Source organism: Colobus angolensis, unplaced genomic scaffold (genome assembly GCF_000951035.1).
Source record: "Colobus angolensis palliatus isolate OR3802 unplaced genomic scaffold, Cang.pa_1.0 Scaffold504, whole genome shotgun sequence".
Lineage (NCBI taxonomy): Eukaryota > Metazoa > Chordata > Mammalia > Primates > Cercopithecidae > Colobus > Colobus angolensis.
The window spans coordinates 281,874-308,834 of NW_012118533.1; the positions used below are offsets into that span (position 1 = coordinate 281,874).

A 26,961-nucleotide genomic window follows, 5' to 3' on the forward strand; every position below is an offset into this window, starting at 1 on the left:
AACCATCAACTTTTAGAAAAAAAATTATTTAAATATGCCAAGTCTGAAGAATTAGGTATAACATTTTTTAGCATTTGATAGGTGAGAATAAAAACAACAAAAAGAATTGTGCTCATTTCTACAGCCCCAAATTATGCAAATATATGTGTTTTATGATTCTCAAAGTTCAAATGTATATGTGCTTCAGTTTGACAATTTTGTATAGGCAAAAATCTGTCCATAAAGTAGATCCTTATAACTTTATAATGGAAATTATATAGTCATTAAGGTTCCCTTGAATGTGATATTTTAATTACAAAAGAAGACGGTTATAAAAGAGGGTGTTTAACAATTATAAAACTTGGAATTATTTGTTCTATTATAACTTAATGGAAAAAATGAAAAATCTGGGATTATGTTCAGGTATCCTTAGTTTCAGAAAATTTGGGACGTAAGCTATGTTAATTAATATAACCTACACTACTATTTGTGTGAGTGCAGTGATTTTGATGTGTTATTGAATAAGCAATCTATAGTTAATCAAATTATTCAGAATTTCACCATTAAAGCCTCTCTTCTGCCCTCCAAAAAGCCTATATAATACTGAATACAGCAAAATGTATTGTAAATCTTCATTTTGCAACTTATCTATATTTATAAAACCTCTAACAAAAGCACTGTCCTCGTTAATCTTGAAAACGCAAAACACATTTATAAACCTTTTTCTCATAAATACTTAGTTGATTTCAAGAGATTATTTCTATGCCATGCTAAACTTTTACTTCCATAAGGTAAATTACTCAAGTAAAATCTTGAAGACTTTTTCCAGCGTCCATCATCTCCATGGATATCAGAAGTTTGTACTTCCAAAAGACACACAGAGAAAAAGACTGTTCTCTTCATTTTGTGCAAGTAGATTTTACTCTCTCCTCGCTCTCTGAAACCTGAACATGCAAACATGTATAATGAGAATGTTTGCTGCATGTTTTCCCTACTAAATCTGTAAATAATCTCTGGAGGGGGCAAATAGATAGCGTGAAAGTATAAACAGGTGCAATTTGAGTCCATCTTATGATCTCTGAACTTTTTAAATATGTCAGGCAGACAGATTTAGTTTTCTAAGTTATGTATCTTGAAATCCCTTTGACCCTTTGCACAATTCTTTAGTGCCTTGGGTTGAAAAATTCACCCAAAATAGGACAAAATATTTGAATATATAAAATTAAGCAGAAAACCTTTATATTTTAAAAGTTGCTAAAAAAGAAACTTACTAAAATATTTCCAGTTTTAACAGGGAAGGGACAATTATGAAGCAGTATAAGTATTTTATGTCTTTTAACGTAATAAAATATTTCCATAATTATTATCACATGCAATTAGATTTATTAGTCATTCCTATCAAATTCTCAAATAGTGAAATATTTGGCTCCCAAATTGCTGTTTAATAGTTTTTTTAAAAAATTAATAAGCAAATACAAACAAACTGTATTTTTTTTTCTTTCTGATCATTTGGCTCTGTTGTATCTAACTTTGCACGCTCTGCTTTTTTTTTTTTTTTTTTTTTTGCCCCCTTTCTCACTTCCAGGAAGAGAGCCCCCTGAGTGTGTCTAGCCCAGAGGGTACTGGTACCTGGCTGCATTATACCAGTGGTGTGGGTACTGGGCGTCGAAGACGCAGATCAGGGGAACAAATCACTTCTTCCCCTGTCTCCCCCAAATCATTGGCTTTCACATCCAGTATTTTTGGCTCATGGCAACAGGTTTTTAAACTTTACTTCATTAAACATTTTTCCTCCCTGCATTCAGAGCAACAAATAGCTGTCTTTGAGGACATCTAATCCCTTGTATTGCACATCAGAGTAAATCCTTTGTTTTTTTAATTTTGAGTTCATTTAAAAATACTTATGATATCTGCCAATATTCGAGGGAAAGAAATCACTTCCATGGCATGTGTTTAGTATTTTTACTGAGAAGGTTCCAAATATCCAGGATTTTAAAAACAATCAATAAATGTTATTCTCCTGGAATTTTACCTTGTTAACAAAATTATTTAAAAATGAAAGAAAGCTTTCTTTTTGACTTGTCTTTTAAAACTTTCAGAAACAAATTATGTAATTTGATTGTAACAAAATATATTAAGATTTTCTTCCATATTTGAAAAAATTAGATTCAATTTGGAATTTGCTGAGAATGTAAACATTTTTGAAAATACCAGAATTTATGTGGCCCAGTTTTAATTAGCAGAATATATCAAATATTGACAATTTTCTTCCTCATTGTTCCATTATTTGGAAGTATCTAATTTAAGGAATACATACAGTCTGTTTTTCTTTGGACTGTGTAATATTTTAATGTTCTCTTTAAGAGGGAACAATTGCATATGTGCCCATCAACAATATGGGTCAAAATAAAATGACTTCAGAAGGACTTTCTGTGATGACATTTGGAAACTTAAAATATACATGATTTCTATTATATTGGAAGGTCTACTGTCACACATGAGGTTTCTGATAATTTCAGCAATTTCCTTTTGGAAATATAATGCATTTGATTATAGGAAAAGGGATTATGGTATCCATTAAGGCTGTGAATATTTAAAGGTTACTCTGATAAAGCCCATGCATGGATCAATAATTGTATGGTGATCTCAAGAGTCTCTGTCTGCCCTTTCTTTTGTTTGTAGTTGTTTTTTCCCCCTTCAAATACAGGAGCTGTTTAAGAGTGGGCATTTGGCTTCTTTTAACAGTGAAATTATGTCAATCTCTTAATTGCTTCTTTTCATCTGTCTTGTTTCATACATGATGTTTCATTCTGAATGCCTGCTTCGCACCACTTCATTGCAAGGACCTCATGAAATGGACTCCCTTCAAAAGGGGATCTTGCATGATCTTTCATGTTTTATGTATTTCTACTAATATTTATCATACAGCTTATTAACCTTTGTCTGTCTGGAACAGGCTGCATATGAAGTATGGACTTCTTAATTTATTTTACTGTTTTACTTCATTTACTTTGGATTCCTTATGCAGGTTGTATCTGAAAATGCTAATTACCTGCGAACACCGAGAACTCTTGTGGAACAGAAGCAGAATCCTACTGTAGGTATGTGGTGTAAAGGAAATTGTGTTCCATACCCTTCTTAAACTCACTATTGTGCACACATGTAAAACTCTTTGGTGAAAGCATGACCAAATGCTATGCTGTAGTTTTTATTTAATGTGTACTAATTCAGAAATGTTGAGTTGTATAACTCAAAATATAGTTTTGATAAAATGAAGAAGAGATAGCATTCAGTTTTGTTGCATAACCCTTTTGAATGCCTGCAATGATAACCACTTAGTTAACTTGCCAATGCTAGTTTTTTATCTTGTACTCTGTAAGTTAATTTATGAAGGAAACATCATTTTCCCAGTTGATAAAGATGAAAAGATGCTATTGCATGTAGAAAGGAACTTTCCATTTTTCTGACTAAAAATATTTTTAAAGTATGGAATACTTCAAACCGTTTATGAATATATTGATTTTCCTTTGAGCAGCTCATAAGGAAAACCAAGCAAAAGTAATGCACAGTGGCACTCTCAGTCTTTATTAACCTATAGAACATAATTGGTTCTTTGCTAACACTCAAAGCAACATTGGAAAAGACCTTTCTAAACTCATTTGGTTTAAAGCTCATGGTTGATAAACTATGAGATAATGGCATATTATTTTCTGTAAATAGTTGTCCTGATAGATTTAATAAAGGCATAAACAGATCTCATTGTAAGTTTATGTATGTACTGTGATCTCTGTACTAAGTATATGAACTGTGTTGATGCCTACATACTTGAGGATCTCTCTTTAGTTAATTTCATATAGCTTGTAATGATAGTTTTTAATATTCCCACAGTATATTTATAGAAATGTATATATTACTCCTTATTGATGTATCATAGTATATTTGATAGAAATTTATTTAATCCTTCCCCAGTGATAAAAGTGTTATTTGGATGTAAAACCTTTTGCTACAAATTGGGCATCAGTTTATACTGACTGTTTTATTTGCTAATAATGTTTTTCACTGGGGGTCTTATTAATTATATTAAGTCATTTGTTAAGTATTTAAAGTGATTTAGGCCTTGAATGACTGAAAAGAACCTGGTCTTGTCACAAATAAATAAATTTTGATATACTTTATTTTATAAGAAAGAGTAGTAATTCTTAATTCAGGGGCATCAGGAAAGATTTGTCTTTTATAAATATACCTTAAAAATACTGATTTTATATGATTTAATTTGTGCTAGGAGAGGTTTTTTTTTGTTTTTTTTTTAAATATGGCTTGCCCTTGGGAATTGATAAACAGAGTTCTTTCTTGTCCTAAGTTATTTTTATGGCAGTGTTTTTAATACTTTAGGATGTATATGTCTAATTATTGTATGGACATATTTTTTTTTTCTCAAAGATAACATTTTGTCCAATGTTAAATTACCCCATTTGTACCTATGATAAATGATAGTGGTGTTTAGAAGTATTGTATTAAAACTGACATCACTAGGAAATTACAAGAATATTGTGAGCCTGTTCAAGGCACTTCCAAAGGTTGCCTTATATGTGGTAAGAGCCATGTTAATTGCATGCTGCATGAATTCCCAATGTGAATGGAAGAACACCCGTTGTGTATGTATTTTCTCTAACTCCCATCAGGGTCTCACTGTGCGGGCCTGTTTAGCACCTCGGTGCTCGGGGGTTCTTCAAGCGCACCTAACCTACAGGATTATGCTCGTACTCATCGTAAAAAGCTGACCTCTTCTGGCTGCATAGATGGTATGTGCACACATGCACACACAGATTCATATCTACACCCAAGCACACACCCATGAGCAGTATTTCTCAAAGGCAAATCTAAGGCCACTGACTGATTCAAGTGAAATCCTGTCATCTTTTGCCTAAATGACTATCAGTGCTCTCTGTTACCTACAAGTTGGATCCATGTTTCATCAGACAGTCAATTGTAGTTAGATTTAGAGTACTTGTACAATAAGTTTGTTGAAATGGAAAATAGTATTATGTGTATTCTTCTTTTAGATAATCTATAATCTATATTATAAAGAACAAGTGTTTCTTTGATCTTTTAAACTTTTATTTATTGTTAACACTTATTTTACTTATTGAGCTAATTAAAGTGAGTGGAGTGTTTATAAGTAGAGGAAAATATTATATTGGCAATATTTTTATAAAAATAAACACAGAATGAGAATATTTTAGGATCCCTAGCTGAAGGAGATCCTCTTAATGTTGTTAATATACCTTAAGTTTTAATATTCAGAATTTTTTGAGGCTCATGGAAGCGTGTCCCTTTTGTTAAGAGAAGTGGTTCTAGCTCTTTCAGGATCATCTTTATTTAAAACAGTTTCTCATTTATCAACACATTTATTTTAGACAGTAAAACATGGATTTACCAGAATTGCCAGCTCATCTTGCTTTTCTTTCTTTTGTATATTTCATTTGACACTTTTCCTCTGTCATCAAGCTAGTTAACTTCTTTTAACCAATATTTGCCTTATTACCTTCTGTCATTGTCCCTTCTGCATGCCACCTTTCTAACCTCATATATTTGTTTTTTCCTTCTTTCTTTTAAGTGTTCTTCTTTTTGTAGCTATTATGAATTTCAGGTACCTGTTTTTCTCTTTCTTAGACGCCACACGCGGTTCTGCTGTTAAAAGGTTTTCTATCTCATTTGCTCGACACCCAACCAATGGTACGTTTTGCTTTTATTTTAAAAGATACTCCCCTGCTTCATCCCTTTTTTATATTTATTTTATTTCAAAATGTGGGGTATACAGTATCATTCATTTCTTCATCCTTATTGTCAATTGGCGTACAATTCCAACTTGTTATTCACCCAAATTATTGATACTGTCTAGCTCCCTTTTCAGCTGTAATTTATATAATAATTTAACATTACTCATCAAACTTTTAAATGACCACAATGATGATGAGTTTTAATGCTAAATTAACACTTGAAAATTTCTTCTAATTTCTCAGAAGATCAGTCTACACAAATTTTTAAATTTCAATTAGTATTCTTTAATTTTTCTTAATTCCCAATAACTTTTTTCTTCCTAATTTTCTGATCACGTGGTTGTTTTATTGAGATAGTTAAACAAAAATACAGAGCCACCCATGTCAAATAGCCAAATAAGATGTGTCTTTGAAAAATTCTTGGGCACCTGGTGATGCATATTTCACTGTATAACATCGTCTGTTCCCGGCTATTTTCCTAAAGCAAAACCCTATTTGGTCTGGAGCACTCTGAAAACTTTGTCCAGCATTCACTTTGTTCTTGTGTAGCAATATGGTTTGCTGTTATCAAGCAACCAATTCCTTTTAGTACCACTGCTTTTCTTAAAATTTAGAGGGCTCCTAATAGGAGGAAGATTAAGTTAAGATCTAGAAACCCAATTCTGTTAAATTCCAGTTTTGAGGCTGAATAGGAAAGTTTTTCATGACCATTATTTGTAAAAGGAATTATTGCAGCATTACAACTTCTAACATAGACCTTGATATTGTGGGGCAAGAGGGAATATTTACTGATCATTTTACAATAATTCAGGATCAAAGAATTTAAAAGAAAACGTACAGATTTTTGCTTGTATTACACATGGAATGAAGATACTTTTATCCCTGGAACTCTTTTTCTTTTTAACTGCAAGTAAGTCTTTCAAAAACTCAAGTCAGATCTTTCAGAAACTTTTATGAAGCTAAAGGATTCAACACAAGTTTATGGTCATTCTCCCACTTCTGGATCCTTTAACAACACGTCTCAATAACATTGCACTAATAATTCTTGAAGGTGGAATAAGAAGATCTCATCCTCAACAAGTAAAAATTTAGCCTTAAAGCTTAATGTACTTTCCCTTCATTGTAGCTGTTTAAATGCTACTTTTTGAAGAAAGTGATTCTTATTTGATACAGCTGCAGCTTCTAAAGAACCCGCATGCCTAAGAACCTCTTAGAAGAAACACAGAAGTCACAAGAAAAACAGAAGCCACAAAAATTCTAAGAAGAGACATTGCAGGTTTAAGACCATAGTTTTTGTACTGAATGCTATGTGTTTAAAACCAGTATTCGAGGTATTATTATCTAGGAGAATCTGTGTTTAACTGAAGGTTTTAGAAATTAAAAATATTTCTGTTAACTTTAATAGAAAATAGAGTAATTTTATATTCCTTTGGTTTAGGGTCTTTTTAAAAAAATGTGGATTTTCCGCACATATAAATGCGTATGAGATGCATTCCTTTCAATTCTACAAATATTTATTTTGAGTTTTAAGGTTTCCTTTTTTCCTTTTTTGATACTGTGTTGTCTCTATCTGTCTTACGAATTGTCATTTGACTCTTCCTTTTACTTTTTATTTCCCCTAACTTTCATGTTATTTCCATCTTTAACACATATCATGGACTTACCCCTCCCTTCATCTTTAGTTCAAGGAACATGGTGAAACAAGTACCTTCTGACAGTGCTTTACCTTATTTTCTGGGCCTCTGTGCAGAACACCTACACCTCTATAGGTGCTGGTCCGTTTCCTCTGTGGAATTTCTAGGCTCCAGTGGTATGTTTTTATAGCTTCTAAACATGTCAGCAGGGTGGCTTTTTAAATTGCTGCGCTAACCCTTTCATTGTGCATCAAAGGAAAAGTTTACTAAAGATAAGTGGAAAAAAATGTAGTCTAGAGGAACTTAATATATTGTCATTTGCCTGTTATAAAATCTAGCAGGCAAATGAAATAAAATAATTGCTATAAAAGATATATAAACTTTGTGAGGAAAGAAGAAAAGATCTCATCGTTAAGTTTAGTGTAATGCAAAGAAAGGGTTTGCGCTCATTTGCATGAGTCTTGTACTTCTAAAAAATGTAACAGTTGTGCAAGCCTAATTTCTTTAGTGCTTAATTTAGGTGCTTTAGCTGCTGTTATGGTATAGTTTTGTTTTTGTTTTTGTTTTCAAAGTATGTGTAATGTTCTGTCATGCTTTGGTTTGTACCTGAAAATGAGACATACCAGTTTTGCAAGTCCCTTGGTTATTTTCCTAGGAAGATTAGATGCTCTTTTAACCAAAGTTTCCTTATTCTAACTGAGAATTAGGCAGTTCTTGGGTCAATATTTCCTTCAATATTTAAATAAATCAAACATCAGTCAATTTAAAAATGAGCACGCACCTGTTGAAGCAAAGAGTCTTGCAGTCTGAGCTTAATTTTTACTTTTAATGATATTTGACTTGATATAAAATTTTATTTGAGTATTGTAGGTATTTAATTGGGGAAATTAGTTTGAATTTTTAGAAGAGTAGATGCAGAAAGACTCGTTATTTTTAACAGTATATGAAAGCAATTTTAAAAGCCATTCAGTTGAATAAAGTTTAAATAAACAGGCAATTTTCTTTTTTAAAAAAAGTGAATAACCTATATCCTATTTGTTTGAAAACATAAACTGTGTATTTAAGTGCTTTTGTTTCAGTGATGGTATTAATACGTATTTGCATGGTTGTTTCATGAAATTTTTGTATTTCTGTGCCATTGTTAAAAATAGGATCATATTTGTATTTTGTATTGCTTTTAACTTGACCTAACTTTACACAGCCAGTGATTCCTAGTAATATAATTATGTGTTAATACAGTAAAGGTAGGTGAAATACATTTTGGAATTTTTATTCCAGCATGAATGAATGAATGTTGTTTTGGGCTCATACTAGAGAGTGCCATTGGTCTTGGCACGCCTGGAAAAGTATCTAAAAAAATTATTCACAAGTAATTATATAATTTTTCAACAAGAACTTACTGTTAGCATCCTGGCATCAGGGATACATCATGTGGCATCAGCTTATTCACCCACTGAATAGACCTGACTTCAAAAAATAAAAACTGAAAACTTGTATTTCTTTGTTTTTCTTTTTCCCTAGGTTTTTAAAGTATTATTCTTAGATTTTACCAATATAGAATGAAATTGTGTGCATGCTATACTACATGATTACATTTAAAAAGAAATCTTTGTCACATCTTGTTCCAGCTCCATATTGCATAGCATCTGGTGTCATGACTTCAGAGATATTGTGTGTTTGCATGTGATAGATTGAAAAGACCTAAACTGTCCATTTCTAAACAGTAGTCTTCCTTTTTAATTACTGATTTTTAAAATATCCACCTTTTATTTTTTGTTTTTGGTGTTTTTCTCTTCTAGGCTTTGAATTGTATTCCATGGTGCCATCTATTTGTCCTCTAGAAACTCTTCATAATGCCCTATCTTTAAAGCAAGTGGATGAATTTCTTGCTTCCATTGCTTCTCCATCATCTGATGTTCCACGGAAGACCCCTGAAATTTGTAGGAAATTTTTCTTTCATTGTTATTATTTAGTTGCTGGGCAACCACATACTATCTGAATATAACAGAAATTATGAAAACATAAAAGCAGGTAGTGGTAATGAGTAGAAGTTTAGGGGACAAAGGAGTATAAAGGGACATTATTAGGAATTATTTGGTGTAATGTGAACTGTACCTCTTTTTTTTACTCCCTGCCAAATTCTTTTTTTCTTACCAAAAAAGCAGTAGAAGTCAACAAAATATAGGATTGTGGTCTTTTGTTAAAACTATGTTTGCTAGAAATCTCACATTCCTATTGTATATAATTTTATAGCAAAGTTTTTTAAAACTGCAAAATAACAGTCCACATTAACCCATTCATACACACTCATCTCCTGACTACCTTTGGTAAGTAGAAAGAGCTTTTAACTAAAGACAGAAAATTAGGACAACAGTTTTTCAAATAGTGTATCTCAGAAAACATTCTGAAGAGGTTAATATGTGTGTTTGAAGGAAAGATGTTCATGGTTAAATAAGTTTTAGAAACTATGTTATATCCTGCCTCCTGTTGGAGAGGTATGGCTATATTAGCATATAAAAGGCTGACGTTCTTCTGTAAAGAAGGCTGTATAACCCAGATTTTCCAAAACTTATTTTTTAGAAAACACTTTTTTGGTAACACATTAAATATCATGTGGCACTATTCTGAGGGACATCATTTTGGGAAATGCTCAGGACTTCCTTTTTAGGTGTGAGAAGTCAGCTGCCAGTTGTCATTTTCAGCTCTGTAGGATTCCTCAGTACTTTGGAAATTCCAGTTTGGAAAGCATTAGTTTTGGGAGAGAGTGCTTTTTGCTTAGAGCTAAGAATCTTAACTATTCTAGTCATATCTTAGAAAGTGACAAACTTTCTTTGTATATCATTCCTCTTTTTCTGAGTGCTGTAAATAAATTTTGCTCAAGAATAAAATGAGATATTAGAGCTCTCGGAATGAATGCCACTTTGATGTCTGACCATCACTCTCTTCTCTTTCCTGGGCCACCACATTGTATAATTCTAGAGAGCTCTATTCTCTTTATATTCTGTCTAAATGATACCCCCTGCATTTATACAAAGTAGTGACCTTTCCCTTTTCTTCCATTTTTGGTAGTAGAGGCCAGCTTTCAATCATTAACAGTAATAGAGATGTATATTGGTGAGTGTTCTGAAGTATTTCACTTTAGGGATGGTTTTAGGAAGTAGGTCTTAATTTAAAAATTTGCATATATATGTGTCCGATTCTTAGAATTGATAATACTCCAAATGAAATAACTTCTCCAAGTAGTAAAGGTCAGAGTCAGGAAAATGAAGGTGGTCATCTCCTTTTATATTTTCTATAACCTGATAGAATGGACAATGCTGTTACCTCAGAATACAGTAGAGAACCTGAATAAATTCTAGTTTACCCCTTCACCCATAATGATGTTTCATTGCTTCCCTGGGGCAAGGATTTAAAATCTTAAAATAGAGATTAAAGAATTATTCTAATTAGTAAATAAGAATTTAGGGGTAGATATCAATACTATTTAGATTTTAGAAGACTTGCAGTGAATGATTTGAAGGTAATAAAAATAATAAGGAGGTGTTTGTTATGAAAGGAGAATTTTAGTAGAATATTTACAAAAAGATAACATTTTAAGGTTTGTTTTGTGGTACTCTTGATGGATTCATTTTTGTGGTTAGTGAATTCAGTTCATCAGAGTATATTACTGAAGGATATTAATGAGGCAAAGGATATTAGATTCTTGTTCCAGTTGTGCTAATTTCTAATTAGCTCTTCTGTATATCATGGATACAAATTGTACCTCAGTCCCTCTAGCTCTCTTAAAATTTCATGCAATTAGTTACTAACAGAACTAAATGAGAAAGTAAATGTACTTAATGTGGCTCATAGAATTGGATAAACCTTAGAGATAATCTAGTTCAGTGGTCTTCAAACTGTATTCCCAAGAGCCTGTGGAAATTTCATGAGGAAGAGAAAGATGCTGAATAGTTAGGACTTGTGTCTTTCATGGCTGCTTCAACCAGAGTATCTGCTTTGATCTATTTTATTTAAGATTTCACTTAAGAACAGCTTTACTATTTAAAGAAAAAAATCATAGAAAGATACAGTTAAGGAAATAAATGAGTTAGTGGTCAAGCAAGACTAAAACCCAGGTCTTCTAAAGCCTCTATTTTTCTCATTATTTTTGAATAGCAAAGAAAATATGGTGCCAGTTATGATGAAAGTATTTGAATCTTGCATTTTGTAGAGTAACTATAGGAATAATATTTATTAAATCATAGGATATTTATATTATTTGCAATTCTCTGAGTTATCAAGCTGTAACTTGATATATATATCATCATATACATAGAATTACATTCATTTTGTGGTATTTATATCAAGGGAAAAGGAACTGTTAATCATTCTCTGTCCTTCCAAGATTTTTTTCTCACCTAAGGCAAAATAAATAAATATTAATACTAAAAGATAGCTTACAATGGGGAAGTGACAATATCAGGTTGGAGAAAAAGGAGTAGGTATATTAATTAGGATAAGTTAGTGATGGAAGTTTATAGAATAGGGTAAAAATATGCAAACAGGAAAGGGCTAAGTAAATTTATGTTGTTTTAAGGACTTTTTATCACTTAGATTATTTTCATTAATAACTACTTTGAGCTCCCTCAGTTAAATGTATAATCATTCTTTGTAGGTGTCAACCAGCAAAGGCATATTTGGCATAACTAGCCCACATCTTGATTTTCAAAAGCACGCTGCATCTCCCTTTGTTTAGGGAATCTACAAGCTCATGCCGGTAGTGGATAAATAAATGAGTCAATATATTGGATACACTCAGAACTGCAGAATTGTCTCTTTCTCCCTTTAATTTGGCAGATTTTTGCTTTGTGTGTTTTGGAGCTCTGTTATATAATGTATATTTGATTATTGGTTCTTCCTAATATATCCCCTACTTTGGCCTGTCCTTGCCTAGAGGATTCCATACTTAAGAATTATCCCTACTTCTCCTTTTTACACCTCTCAATTTCTCTGCCTTAGTTAGAAAGAGAACCAGAAAAACCCAACTTTAAAATTCACTCCCTCTCATTTAGTTAAATTTCAACTGGCTAATATAGGAAAATAGTGTCTTTTATTACTTATAACTTAATTAGTTTATTCCTAAATATGGTAGTTTAGTATACCATTATATTTGTAGATGAAACATCCCTAAATCTAAAATAATTTTTTTTTTTAAAAAAAAAAAAGTTGAAAACCCGGCCCCTTAATTTTTTTTCCCCCCCCAAGACAGAGTTTTGCTCTGTCACCCAGGCTGGAGTGCAGTGGCACAATTATGGCACACTACAGCCTCAACCTTCCAGGCTCAAGCAGTCCTTCTGCCTCAGCCTCCCAAGTAGCTAGAACCACAGACCCAGCTAATTTTTAAATTTTCAATTTAAAAATGAAATGAGGCCTCCCTGTGTTGCCCAATGAGGCCTCCCTGTGTTGCCCAGGCTGGTCTTGAACTCCTGGGGTCAAGCGATCTTCCTGCCTTGGCCTAACTAAATTATAAGTAATAAATAAATCAAATTATTTTTCTATATTAGCCAGTTGAAATTTATCCTCCCAGTCCCTGGCCAGGCATGGTGGTTTATGCCTGTAATTCTAGCATGAACTACCACACCTGGTGAGGGGATTACTGACTCTGTTACCATTCAAGAAAACTATGCCATTAGCTCTTTTCCATGCCTTAAAAACCTCAGTTTCTGTCAGGAAAGGATAAAGTCTGTTGCTCTCTTCTTTGCATTCCTTTGGTGCATACTATTTAAATGCTTATTATTTACAATATAAATAAAACATCAATTTGTCTAAGGCCATAAGAGAACTATCTTTTTATTTAAAAAGATGATTTTGCTGAATTTACCTTGCAAAGCTTACCTTGACCATTTTCTTCTGTTATTATGAATATTTGTAGGGTCACTAAATTATAAGAAATTTTCTGTGATGTTAAGATATAATTGGCAGGAAATTATTAAATTAACATGTTTGTTTTTTTTTTTTAGCCTCTACAGCTTTACGTTCCAGTCCAATAATGAGAAAAAAAGTATCTTTAAATACGTATACACCTGCAAAGATCCTCCCAACACCACCAGCTACCTTAAAGAGTACTAAAGCAAGCAGCAAACCAGGTTAGGGGTGTGTGTGTTGAGTTTGTGGATTTGCCCCAGAAATAAGAGGAATAGTAACTTGCTTTTTAAATGTTAAATTTGTTTTTAATTAGGATCTTTACACTTCCCTAGAACGTAATGATCCTAAGGGTTAAAAATCTATTGTTGTAGTCTATTGATATATATGTGGTTTTTGTCTATTGTCTTCCTCTCTCCCCACATCTGTTCACAAAATATATTTCACAATCACACTTTTCCCCAAACTAATTTATGGACTGTCTTCTTTTGCCTTTCTTTTGAGTTTAAGGCATCATCTTATATGAAAATTTCTATGGGCCAGGCATAGTGATATACACCTGTAATCCCAGCTACTCAGGAAGTGGAGGTATGAGGATTACTTGAGCCCAGAAGTTCAAGTCCGACCTAGGCAACATAGCAAGACCCTGTCTCAAGTATTAAAAAAAGAAAGAAAAAAATTGTTTTCTCTTTCATGAGAATATTTTCATCTCTCCATTCTCAGTCTGATGATGTGACTACCAAAATTAACTATCTTTTATTAGCATTTTTCTACTTTAGCTTCATGGCACAGTTAATATTTTTGACCTTTCCTGAAATGCTGTCTTACCCTATTACTCTATTGTGATATTCTATCCATTTATCTTATTCCTCTACTTTTCTTGTTTGATGATCCTTCTTCTTTCTACTTTCTTATCCCAGACAAGAACATGATACTCTATTCATTTTTCTTACCCTATATATTTTTTCCTCAGAGAATTTCATATACCTCCAAAGCTTTGACAACGGCCTCATTGCAGATGTCTTCATTCTTTTCTTCTTAGTGCTCTCAAATGTTCTTTTGATTAAGAGTTTGTGCTTAACAGTCAGAGAAACCTAGATTAAAATCTCAGTTCTGCTACTTATTAGCTGTGTGACTCTGGACAAGTTACTTAACCTCTCTGATCTTTAGTCTCATAGTCATAAAATCAGGATAATGCTACCTTCTTCATAAAATTGTCAGAAATGATTGCAATCTTATATATAAAGTACTTGGCACACATAGTAAACACTCACTAAATGGTAACTGCTATTAATTGTTATATTGTATCCAAACTGCTCTCTTTACTTCTCCCCAAATAAATTCCCTTAGCATTCATGCCTTTTTTTTCTATTAAAATGTTATCCCTTTTACCTCACATCCTTCAAGACTCAATCCAACCTCTTCCACTGATAATGTATTTTTATGATTATCAAAACACAAACTTCAATAACGCTCTGTGCTACTGATTTGATCTATTATACCTGATTACTCTCAGATTACCAGGCCTTGTAGTCAGGGGCAGTATCTTAAACCACAAATATTATAGATTTGAACCTTGCACATTCCAACTAATAAGTATGTGAAACAACAGACAATTGAGTAAGTATCTTAAACATAAGTTGTGATGCATCCCATACGCCACAAAAAGCTAACATTTGTATAGTTATTTACATTATAAGCATTTTTCTATTCTCATAGTTCTCACTATAAACGTTAGAGGTCAATACCATTCTTATGTCCATTACAGATGAAAAAAGTAACAGAGATAGTAACTTAATCTCAGCTTACATAGCTAGTAGTCGGTAGACCTAGGATTTGAATGCATTTTGACTCAGTACATTGTTCTTTAGACACATAATAAATGCATTAGTTCATATACATTTTTAAGTAATAAAGTAAAAATGGTGTTATATTTGACATTTCAAATGCTAAGTCAACCTTGCATTCCTAGGATGAACCCTACTCAGTCATGATATATTATATATATGAAGGTCTATAAAATTCTCTGAGGAAAAAAACATAGGGTAAGACAAACGAACAGAGTAGCATGTCACTGTATGGGATAAGAAAGTGGGAAAAAGAAGGATCATCAACTGGAAAAGTATATCAGAGAAACGGAAAGAATATTATGATAGAATAATATCTTGGAAGTCAGGGTAAGAGAGCATTTCAGGAAGGATCAACAGTACAATCAAATGTGCCACGAAGTTAAGATAGAAAAATGCTGACAAAAGATAGTTGAATTTGATTTTGAAGAAATTTGCATTTGCATTTGTAAAAGATACGATATTAGTCTGTAGTATTTTTGTTTCTGTTTTTGTAATGCCTTTTTCCAGGTTTTGGTATCAGAGTGATGCTAGCTTCATAAAATAATTTGGAAGTGCTTTCTATTTTCTGAAAGAGTTTTTATAAGATTTTTATTTCTTCCTTGAATGTTTGATAGAATTAATTTTATTTCAATTAATTTTGATAGAATTTATGTTTCCTTTTTGTGATACTTTTGGTAGTTGTATTTTTTTTTTTTAGGAATTTGTTCATTTTATGTAAGTTATCACATTTGTTGCTCTTTTATTATCTTTTTAATGAATGTGGTAATAACTTTCATGATACTGGTAATTTATGTTCTTTTTTTGTGATCATTCTCACTAGGGATTTATCAATTTTGTTGGCTTTTTCAAAGAACCAACTTTTGGCTCTTTGTTTTCCTGTTGGTTTTATGTTTAAAACACAATTTTTTGTTTGTTTGGTTTTTTTCGACAGAGTCTCCCTCTGTTGCCCCAGCTTGCGTGCAGTGGTGTGATCTCGGCTCACTGCAACCTCCACCTCCCGGGTTCAAGCAATTCTGCCTTGGCCTCCCAAGTAGCTGGGATTACAGGTGACCGCTGCCACGCCTGGCTAATTTTTTTATGTTACTGGTAGAGATGGGGTTTCACCATGTTGGCCAGGCTGGTCTCGAACTCCTGACCTCAGGTGATTCACCCGCCTCAGCCTCCCAAAGTGCTGGGATTACAGGTGTGAGCCACGGCACCCGGCCTTAAAACACAATTTTTTAAAAATTATTTTAAATTATTTTAATTATTTTAAAAATTATTTTCTGCGTTCTACTTACTTTGGGTTTACTTTCATCCTCTATTTCTAGTTTCTTAGGTCATTGATTGTTACCTATTTCAAACATTTAAAACTTTAAGTTTCCCTCTAAGCATTTTAGTTGTGTCTCACAAATGTTATATTGTATTTTCATTATCATTCAGTTAGAAATACTTTCTAGTTTATGTGTGATTTCTTCTTTGATCCATTGCATATTTAGAATTATATTGGTTAAATTCCAAATATTCAGGGGTTTTTTATGGTTTTTAATCGATTTCTTATTTAGTTCCATTGCAGTTATAAAAGCATACAACGTGTGATTTCAGTCTTTTAAATGTAGGACTTATTTTATGGCTTAACATCTGGAATATTTTGAATATAATGATTGTCTTATAGTTCATTGATCCTAATGGACACTATTTTATCATTGTGCCTGAGGTCAAGGTTGTCGATAATGTTCAGATAGTCTGTCTTTACTATTTGGTTTTTCTTTGGCAGAGAGGTGGTCAAGGAAGGGATTGGTTATTCTATCAATTGTACAGAGAGCAATTACACTCACAACTGCCGAATTGTCTGTTTCTCCCTTTAATTTGGCAGATTTTTGCTTTGTGTGTTTTGGAGCTCTGTTATATAATTAAATGCATATTTGATTATGGGATCTTCCTAATATATTGACTCATTTATTATCATGACTTTTTTTCTCTTTAATTTCCAGTAATGTTTTGCTTTTAAGGTTTGTTTTTTCTGATGTGATAAAGGTCATCAAACTTTCTTATGCAAGGCATTCTAACAATATCTGCCTTATAGTTGCAGTTTACAGTTCATTAACATTTAATGTAATTATTGATCTGTTGAGGTTAGTCTACTACTTTATGTTTTCTGTTTATTACTTTTGATTATTATACCTTTATTCTTTCCTACTCTACCTTATTTTGTACTAATTCAATATTTTTAAGAATTTTATTTAACTTTTTCTATGCACTTTTGCTATATCTTTTTGCATTTTGTTGTTGTTGTTGCTCTAAATATATATTCCTAATTTTTCACAATCTACTTAGGGTTAATTTTGCACCACTGAAAGTAAAATATAGAAACCTTGCCACTGTATAGATTCATTCACCTTACCCTCTTCCCATTCTTTATACATAGTTATCCTTATGTGTTACTTCCACATATATTATAAACACTATAATACAATGTTATGATATTTGCTTTAAACAGTCATATGTATTTTAAAGAAACTTAGAGGAGAAAGAGGTTCTATATTTATCCATATATTTGCCACATTTTTTGCTCTTTATTCCTTCCTTGAAGTCTGTGTTTCCATCTGGTTTCATTTGCCTTCAGCCTGAAGCTTTTTAGCATTTCTTAATCTGCAGGTCTGTTGGCAACAAATTCTATTCATTTTATTGTGTCTGAAAAATGGCTTTATTTTGCCTTCAATTTTGCAGTGTAGTTTTTGCCAAATAGAGAATTCTGGGTAGAAAATTTTTTTCTTTCAGCACTTTAATGATATTCTACTGTCTTCTGGTTCCCATTGTTTCTGACAAGAAGACTTAGTTAATTTGAATTACTGTTCACATAAATGCAATGGGTTGTTTTCCTGTGCTTGCTTTCAGTGTTTTCTCTTTGTCTTTGATTTTCAGCAGGTTGACTATGGCATATTTATGTCTATATTTTTTTTCTTTTTTGGTAATACTCCAAAAAAGATGTTGATTTGGTTGATGTTTACTTTTACTTACTTTTCATTCTGTTGTTAAACCCATCTAGTTTTTATTTCAGACCTTTTATTTCAGATATTTATTCTTTTACATGTTCTGTTTGATTCTTTTAAATAGTTTTTTTTGCAGGGATTTTTCTCTTTTTATTCATTATAAACTTATGTATCTTTGTCCTAGAGCATAGTTAGAATTGTTGCTTTAAAATTCTTGTCTGTTAATCTGACTCATCTCCAAAGAGATCTGTATCAATTTATGCGTTCTCAGCAAGAAAGATCTTTTTCTGTTTCTTAGTATATTAATTTTGGATTATATTGTAGACATTGTGAATGGTATATTATAGAAACTCTGTATTTTGTTATTTCTGTTATGTTCCTCCAAAAAAATATTGTTTTGTTTGTTTTTAAACAAAGAGTTAGCCTTGGCTGAGCTCAGATTGTAAAACATGGTGTTCCATGTAATGGCTGGCAAAAATTTCAGTTCATTTTGCTTTAGCTGGGCTCCTTGGACTTTACTCTGCTCATGCCATGCATTTGACCATCATTTACAAATAGAATTGTGGGCTCATCCTTTCCGAGATTTTCCACCTTACTTTCTAGCAGCTGTGGTTGCCACAATACTTGTCTTCTGCTTCTTATGTTGGACTTGTAGCCATTGTACATGGTGCGTATTAGGGCCTGACCTCAGGCTAAAAAGAAGGGGAATCTTATTCCATATTGTTCCCTTTTCCCAAGTGCTGATTCTTCTCTAGTAATGGCCTGCTCTTGTTCACTATTTAGTGTCTTCAGGTAGTTCTTCCTCATATTTAGTACAGAGTGTATATTTGTTATCTGTGGGAAGATTGGTCTGATAGGAGCTTACCCATACATCTATTCATCCATATTAGAAATGTAGTAAAGTAATGCCACCTAGAATGGTTTTTTATTTTATTTATTTATTTATTATTATCATTTTTTTCTTTTGAGACAACGTCTTGTTCTCTTACCCAAGCTGGACTACAGTGTTGTAATCATGGCTCACTGCAGCCTCAACCTCCCAGGCTCAAGCAATCTTCTTACCTTGGCCTCCTGAGTAGCTGAGACTATAAGTGTGTGCCACCACACCCAGCTAATTTTTAAAGTTTTTTGTAGAGAAGGGGGTCTCACTATGTTGCCAGGGCTGGTCTTGAACTTCTGGGCTCAAGCGATCCTCCCACATTGGCCCTACAAAGTGTTGGGATTATAGGTATGAATCACCCTGCCTGGCCTAGAGTAGTTTTTTGATAATTCATTAAGACTTCATGTTGGTTTAGATATGGAAGGATGATTCCTAAGTTAAGAGTGCTTCTAGTTTTCTTACCTTCTAGCTTTTTAGAGTGGGATAAGATAGAAGATACAGGAGGAAATAGATGCTTGTAGGGAAAAGGATGAGTTCAGTTTATGCACATTAAGTTTGTCTTTCTTGTCAGATATCTTTAAAGAAAGTTTCAATTGGCAGTTGTATATACATGTCTTGAGCTAAAGGAAAAGGCCCAGGCCAAAAGTATAAATTTAAAAATCATTAGCACAATGAATAGTAGTTAAAAATTATAAAAATATATTCATTTCCTAGGAAGAATGTAGAGTAAAATAAGAAATTAATTTTGTGAACACAGACCATTGTCATTACCTTTCTATATTTGTGTTGAATTCTAAAAAGTAAAAGGTTAAAAATGCTATATTAAATTTTTACATTTCATTTACATCACAATATAACAAGAATTGTTTTGTCAATCAGCAGTATTATTTGAACTTGGATTGTTTGTGTAAATTTAAGCAATAATTTTTTGTTTTTGCTTTGTGTAGCTGCAAGTGGACCTTCTAGTGCAGTTGTTCCTAATACCTCATCTCGGAAAAAGAGTATAACTAGCAAAACAGAAACGCATGAACACAAAAAAAACACTGGGAAAAAGAAATGAAATCTTAGCAGAAGCTGGAACTTCTTATACTTATAAAAATATGTTCTTATATTTCTCCTTATGCATTTATGTGTTCACTTAAAAAATGTTTTTAAATCTAAGTGTTTCTTTGTTTATATTCAGGTAAGGAACTTTTGTCATGATCTGGAAATGTTTAAAACAATGTAGGCATTCTGTGAGTAGCAAAACTTTGATAAAAATTGATTGTTGTTAATATGATGTTTACCATGTGCACATAGTAATGAAAAGGAACATAAAAGCCCAGCAGGCTCGTACCAAAGTCACACCAGTAATGCTATGTACTGCAGAGTCTGATTAGATGGCCTTTGTGCACACTTTTATATTCGTGGGATTGCATCTTAGCTGTAAAAACTTCTAGGTTGAAATCTGATAGCCAGGGTTACATACTGGGGACTTTTAAAGTATCTTTCCAGAGAGGTTTCATTAACCGTTTAGATTAGAATATCTTTCCCAATTGTTACAGTGACATATATGCTGCAATATTTAACAACTGGAGTATTAGCCACATGGGCTAATTTTCAATCTGTGTTTTGAATTTTTTTTATTATATGTTATTTAAAATATTACATATGCAGCTGGGAGAACTACACCTTTGTGCACATAGATTTATATATTAATTTGTAGAAAATATTTTCTTTATATATTTCCTTACCATACAAGGTGCCTTGTTCATCAGGAAAACTTTTGTTTCATATGTTGACAAGAAAGGCACCTTTAGAGTTTATTTTTAAGTATAGTTGACAAATGTATAAATGTTACATTTATTTTCAGAGTTCTTTTTAGATCTAAAGAAGTCAGTTCAAAAATGGAAATCAACAATGTTAGGAGAAATCTGAATTCTGTTAAGTTAGTGCATATTATGTATAGCATCTGTTTTTAACCATTTCCATTCTTATCCCTAGTGTATCAGTTGATCACACTGAGAAAGCTTAAAGATTGAACATTTGAAATAAATGCTGTTTATAAATGATTAGATTTTTGAAGGGATATTGAAATCATTGTGCTGTGATTTCATCTATGATATGAAAAATAGGCCGGGCGCAGTGGCTCAAGCCTGTAATCCCAGCACTTTGGGAGGCCGAGACGGGCGGATCATGAGGTCAGGAGATCGAGACCATCCTGGCTAACACGGTGAAACCCCGTCTCTACTAAAAAATACAAAAAACTAGCCGGACGAGGTGGCGGGCGCTTGTAGTCCCAGCTACTTGGGAGGCTGAGGCAGGAGAATGGCGTAAAGCCGGGAGGCGGAGCTTGCAGTGAGCTGAGATCCGGCCACGGCACTCCAGCCTGGGCGACAGAGCGAGACTCCATCTCAAAAAAAAAAAAAAAAAAAAAAAAAAGAAAAATAAATTTATTATCCTTGGTGCTTTTCCCCCCAACCAATGCACAAATAATTGTGAACCACTTGAAATGACTTAAACTGGTAATCCAAATGGGACAATCTGATAAGAATTTCATGTATTGCTAGTTAAATAACTTAAATTGCTAAAGCTTTAGCTTGAAACTTATGTTTAGAAAAACTATTGATTTCCCATGGTATGAATATAAGTATTGTAATTCTTCAAAAGAGACTCTTCTCACCTTAGTCATATATGAATTAACTTATAGGAAATAAGCATACTATATGTTAGCTGTTTTAAAAGGTACCAGATGTAAGAGTTATAAATATATACAATTAAAGAAGTTCATGTACTTCACATGAATGTAAATGTGTTATATGGAGACATGTCTTGTAAACAGTTGAATGTATGTAAGTTTTCTGTTTGTGAAAATGTAGTTAATGTACTCACTGTGGAGGTAATAAGGAATCTACTTTTTTTTTTTTAAAGTGGAACCTAATTAAAATATTTCGAGAATCAAAGAGACTTAAATGGTAAATTTTTTCAATTTTCTTATCTCTTACTTTTTAGTTTTCAAAGTAGAAAAAATCAGGAATTTTTTTATTAGCTAGTACTTACATATTAAATGAAATTTATTATTGGCTATATACATAGCAATATATTACTTTCCAAACTAGAAAGTACAGTACAACTCACTTTTTCTATTGTTATGCAAGAACTGTTACTTTACTGTAGTCACCAACTCAGTAGTATTGCTCTGTAGACTAGAGAGTCTGTTTGTAAAAATCTTAGAATCATTTTCCAAAACAAATAAAAAGTCTACTATATGAGAGCAAACTGTTATAGTTATCACTATTTAGTGGCAGTTTGACTGAAGCATCTGTGTCTCACTTGATTCTGTCCTGAGAAGATGTGAGATTTTTGGTTTTAAATACTAGAAGATATTTCTTCTTATAGCCCAGTCCTGCATCCCAAAGAGGTGAACTACCCCAGCATGAAGAATTGTTTATTCACCCTGAGATATTAATCTTCATACTATATTATTCATTTTCTTCACCCTTAAAAGCCATATAATAAGCTCAGACCTAACTTAGCCCTTAAAGTCTAGTGTTGGCAGATTCTGCTGCCCTGGTTTAAATGAGTTACATAGTCCATTCTCAAATACTAGCAAATTTGTGGGGTGTATTACAGCAATTTTTGGTGAAGAAGAAAAGTGTGCTGAACACCTTATGTCAATGATAGACAAGATATAGATGCTGAAGGGTATACAGTAAAGTAACAAAAACATGTGGCAGTGTGCTTAGTATAAACATAGAGCACAAAGGCAATAGATGGCAATTATGAGAGAAAAGTTAAAAGTTCTTCAAGAAATATCCACTTAAAACTCACTAGCCAAGGAAAAAGTTTCTGTTTTCATCCGGACTTCTTTTTGGGTTCTGTTGACTCTGTCTGACCTAAATATCCACTGTTAACTAGTTCCATGCCAGTTTGAACCAAGATTTCACATTTTTGTTTTGTATTCATACTTTGGTAGAAATTTATCAGTCTTTGTGTGTTTATAAGAGTTTGCTTTACACATAGCGTACAGTGTTTATTAACTTTACATCATTTTATCCTTGCCTTACTATCCGGACACTGTAGACTGCCTATATTCTTATTTAGCTGGGGTTGGGATCTCTTCTGTTTAGCCCCTCTCTAATTCTCTTTTCCTGTGTCGGGAGATATCAAAACAACAGAATTCTTGCCATTGGGAACATTTTTCTTTTTTAGACAAGTTCTCATTCTGTCACCCAGGCTGGAGTGCAGTGGCACAGCCTTAATTCACTGCAGCCTTGAACTCCTGGGCTCAAGAAATCTTTCTGCTTCAGCCTTCTAAGTAGCTGGTACTATAGGTGCATGCCACCACAAACCAGCTCATGGGAACAATTTTTACACTCCTTCTGAAGGAGTAATTTGTGATAGGAGTCCAAGTACAAACAGGTTTCCCTCTGTACATAATCATAGGTACCAAAATATTACTGTGTAAAGTGTTGTTTATATAGGTCAATTTTTGTGGAAGATCTAATTTCTATTTTCAGAGAACAGAGCACAGTAAAAAATCTATTTTGTATACTATATAATTTATATGAATTATAGCTCCTTAACTATTGCTGAGTTTTTTTTTTTAATATTTTAAGTTCTAGGGTACATGTACACAACATGCAGGCTTGTTACATAGGTATACATGTGCCATGTTGGTTTCCTGCACCCATCGACTCATCATTTACATTAGGTATTTCTCCTAATGCTGTCCCTCCCCCACCTTCCCCACCCACCAACAGGCCCCAGTGTATGATGTTCCCCACCCTGTGTCTAAGTATTCTCGTTGTTCAATTCCCTCCTATGAGTGAGAACATGCAGTGTTTGGTTTTCTGCCCTTGTGATAGTTTGCTGAGAATGATGGTTTCCAGCTTCATCCATGTCCCTGCAAAGGACATGAACTCATCCTTTTTTATGGCTGCATAGTATTCCATGGTGTATATGTGCCACATTTTCTTAATCCAATCTATCATTGATGGGCATTTGGGTTGGTTCCAAGTCTTTACTATTGTGAATAATGCCACAATAAACATACGTGTATGTGTGTCATTATAATAGCATAATTTATAATCCTTTGGGTATATAACCAGTAATGGGATCACTGGGTCAAATGGTATTTCTAGTTCTAGATCCTTGAGGAATCGCCACACTGTCTTCTACAATGGTTGAACTAATTTACACTCACACCAACAGAAGCATTCCTATTTTTCCAAATCCTCTGCAGCATCTGTTGTTTCCTGACTTTGTCAATGATCGCCATTCTAACTGGCGTGAGATGGTATGCCATTGAGATTTTTGTAAACTGCCGTGAGATGGTATGCCATTGAGATTTTTATAAACTGCTTTTCTTTTGGTTCATATGCTTTGTCATGGATTGTGAGAAAAACATATCTTTTTGCTTAAGGATCACTGTCAATTTCTCCTTTTATTATCAATGGTTTTTACTTTACTTTTTATATAGTATGTGATTATGTTTTCTGATGCATATAAATTCATGACAGCTAGATTTTCATTATGGGTTTTGCCTTATTATTATTAACATGTCCTTTTTGTCCACTGGATACTTTTTGTTCTATAAATTGTCAGATATTAAGATTATGACCTATATTTTATTTTGGCTTGCGTTTGCCTGATATTCATCTTTTTATTTTTTGGTATTTGTGTCACTTTGTTTTAGGTTATTTAATATAGTACATAGTGGGTTTTGCTTTGTGATTCAATTTTAAGATCCCTTTTACTTGATAGATTAGTGTAGTCTGTTTTATGTAATATATCTTTGCTTTTAGATTATGCTTTCTTTTTTTTATGGTTTTAAAATTTTTTTGTCTTTGTGTAACAATACTTTCCACTGCAAGCAGGAAAATTACAATGGAAACTGGTTTAAATCCTAAGAAAATTTATTATTACACATTGCTGAAGGTCTAAAGGTGGGGTTGGCTTCAGCCACAGTTGCATTAGCCATATTGTCGTCAAAAGCCCAAGTGACCTCCCTGTCATTGCTGGCATAGTATAAACTTTATCCCAAAGTTGTTTTCTCTTGGGTTAACAAGATTGGTGTCGGTTTCAATGAGGACTACGTATTTTTTTGTTCATGTCCAACACAGTAAAAATTGAGGGAAGTTCTCTCCCAATCCTGGAATATTAATATGAAGCCATCTACTTCAGTGGGATTGAGCCAACTTATTTGATCATCTGCTCACCCCTAGATAAATAGCATTCTCCAGGAGATTCCCATGACCTTACTGACCCTGGAGCAGATGATGGAGTCAGTTTTCCCAAAAAGCCTCAGCACCGTTGACATTTTGGACCATATACTTCTACATCATAGGAAGCTGTTCTATGCATAGCAGGATGTCTACTAGGATCTCTGCCTAGCTGTGAAGTGTTGAGAGTCAGTTAAGGTAATGAGCTGAAATTAAAATAATAATCACATCTTTATTCACTTACTGTGATAAAATTATAAGCAAGAGACCAAAAAGGAAAGTAGTGCCAGCTCCTTATTGTTCCATTTTTACCCCTACCATGGACTAGCACTGGACGTGGATCAGATGACATGCAGTGCAGGCAGAGGAAATTGTTTCAATGCTAAGGAGCAACAAACAAAAGGTTCTTGCCATCTTATGAACCTCGAGGACTGCAGAAAGGGAGCAGGGAAGGGCTAGGAGTAGTAAAGAACTGAGTCAGAATGGAGATCAGTGTCTCAGTCAAGGCCCACCGATAGGGAAGTCTCTGTAGAAGCACCTGAAAAGTTTCTCAACCAAGGCCCCCTGATAAGGAAGACTCAGTATGGAGGTACCTGGTCTAGGAATGCAGCTAGGTTTATAGACATGGCCAGCCCAGGGGGATCTGGGCACCAGGTACAACTCCCTCCAGAGACTGGCTATGTTTAGATCTCATGTGGGAAGGGCACCTTTCCCCTATGAAGCCTGTCAAGCAAAGCCTTTGTAATTGCTTATGGTCAGGCCTGAAAGATCACAGATCAGACTTTGGCCTGAACATATCTCCTTGCCCTAAGTGCCAGCAGCATCCCCTCCTAACTGTGGCAGTCAAAAATGTCTCCAGACAGTACTAAATGTCCTTTGTGAGAGAAGAATTGGCCCTAGTTAAGAACCACTGCCCTAAAGCATGTGATTCTGTGGAAAAGAAGGATATATGACCAAAATCATCATTTTGGATAATGAAGGCATGGATAATGGACACATAATCAGCAATGTACACTGTACACTACACTTGCATTATGTTATTCACATTTGCTGTAGTTCGCTCGTTCTGCTAGTGGTTTTTTCCTTCACTATAATTTTGAATTATATTTAATTTTAAAGTGTATATATATACACTTTATATATATTTGGTCACATTTTTCATGTGTTCAGTTGATTCATTCTTTCCTGTTGAGTGGTTTTATCTGCTAATTGTTTCTGCTTGTTCCGTTTCTCCTTTTCTTCAAGTGTTTGTGCATGAACACTGTGCAGGTTTATTCTCAAGTATTACTTATCTTTATATGAGGTAAGTTTTTTTCTGGCTCATCTATTTGATACAATTTCTTTTGTTTGTTTGTTTTTGTCTTGTTTTGTTTTTGTTTTAATGCAATTTCATATGGTAGATAGGTTGACTTTTCTTTTCTTCTTTCTTTTTTTTTTTGAGATGGAGTTTCACTCTTGTTGCCTAAGCTGGAGTACAGTGGCATGATCTCAGCTCACTGCAACCTCCCCCTTCCGGTTTAAAGCGATTCTCCTCCCTCAGCCTCCCAAGTAGCTGGGATTACAGGCGCCCGCGACCACGCCTGGCTAATGTTTGCATTTTTAGTAGAGATGGGGTTTCACCATGTTGACCAGACTGGTCTCAAACTCCTGACTTCATGATCTGCCCGCCTCGGCCTCCCAAAGTGCTGGGATTACACGCATGAGCCATCGTGCCCAGCCGTAGGTTGGCATTTTAAGCTCACACAATCCTACCAAGGTGACA

The 26,961-nt window shown here is 33.6% G+C and overlaps 1 protein-coding gene across 1 annotated transcript in view; it reads left to right on the forward strand.

Moving 5' to 3' along the window:
* Positions 1-22,249, forward strand: part of PPIP5K2 (diphosphoinositol pentakisphosphate kinase 2) — a 77,674-nt gene extending 55,425 nt beyond the window's left edge. Inside the window, exons 26-34 of the mRNA XM_011960110.1 lie at positions 1,565-1,738; positions 3,008-3,080; positions 4,662-4,781; positions 5,653-5,715; positions 7,510-7,569; positions 9,193-9,333; positions 13,393-13,518; positions 19,944-21,120; positions 21,419-22,249. Of these exons, the coding sequence (XP_011815500.1) occupies positions 1,565-1,738; positions 3,008-3,080; positions 4,662-4,781; positions 5,653-5,715; positions 7,510-7,569; positions 9,193-9,333; positions 13,393-13,518; positions 19,944-20,056 (870 nt within the window). The 3' untranslated portion in view covers positions 20,057-21,120; positions 21,419-22,249. The remainder of the gene's footprint in view (positions 1-1,564; positions 1,739-3,007; positions 3,081-4,661; positions 4,782-5,652; positions 5,716-7,509; positions 7,570-9,192; positions 9,334-13,392; positions 13,519-19,943; positions 21,121-21,418) is intronic.
* The last annotated feature ends 4,712 nt before the right edge of the window (positions 22,250-26,961 follow it).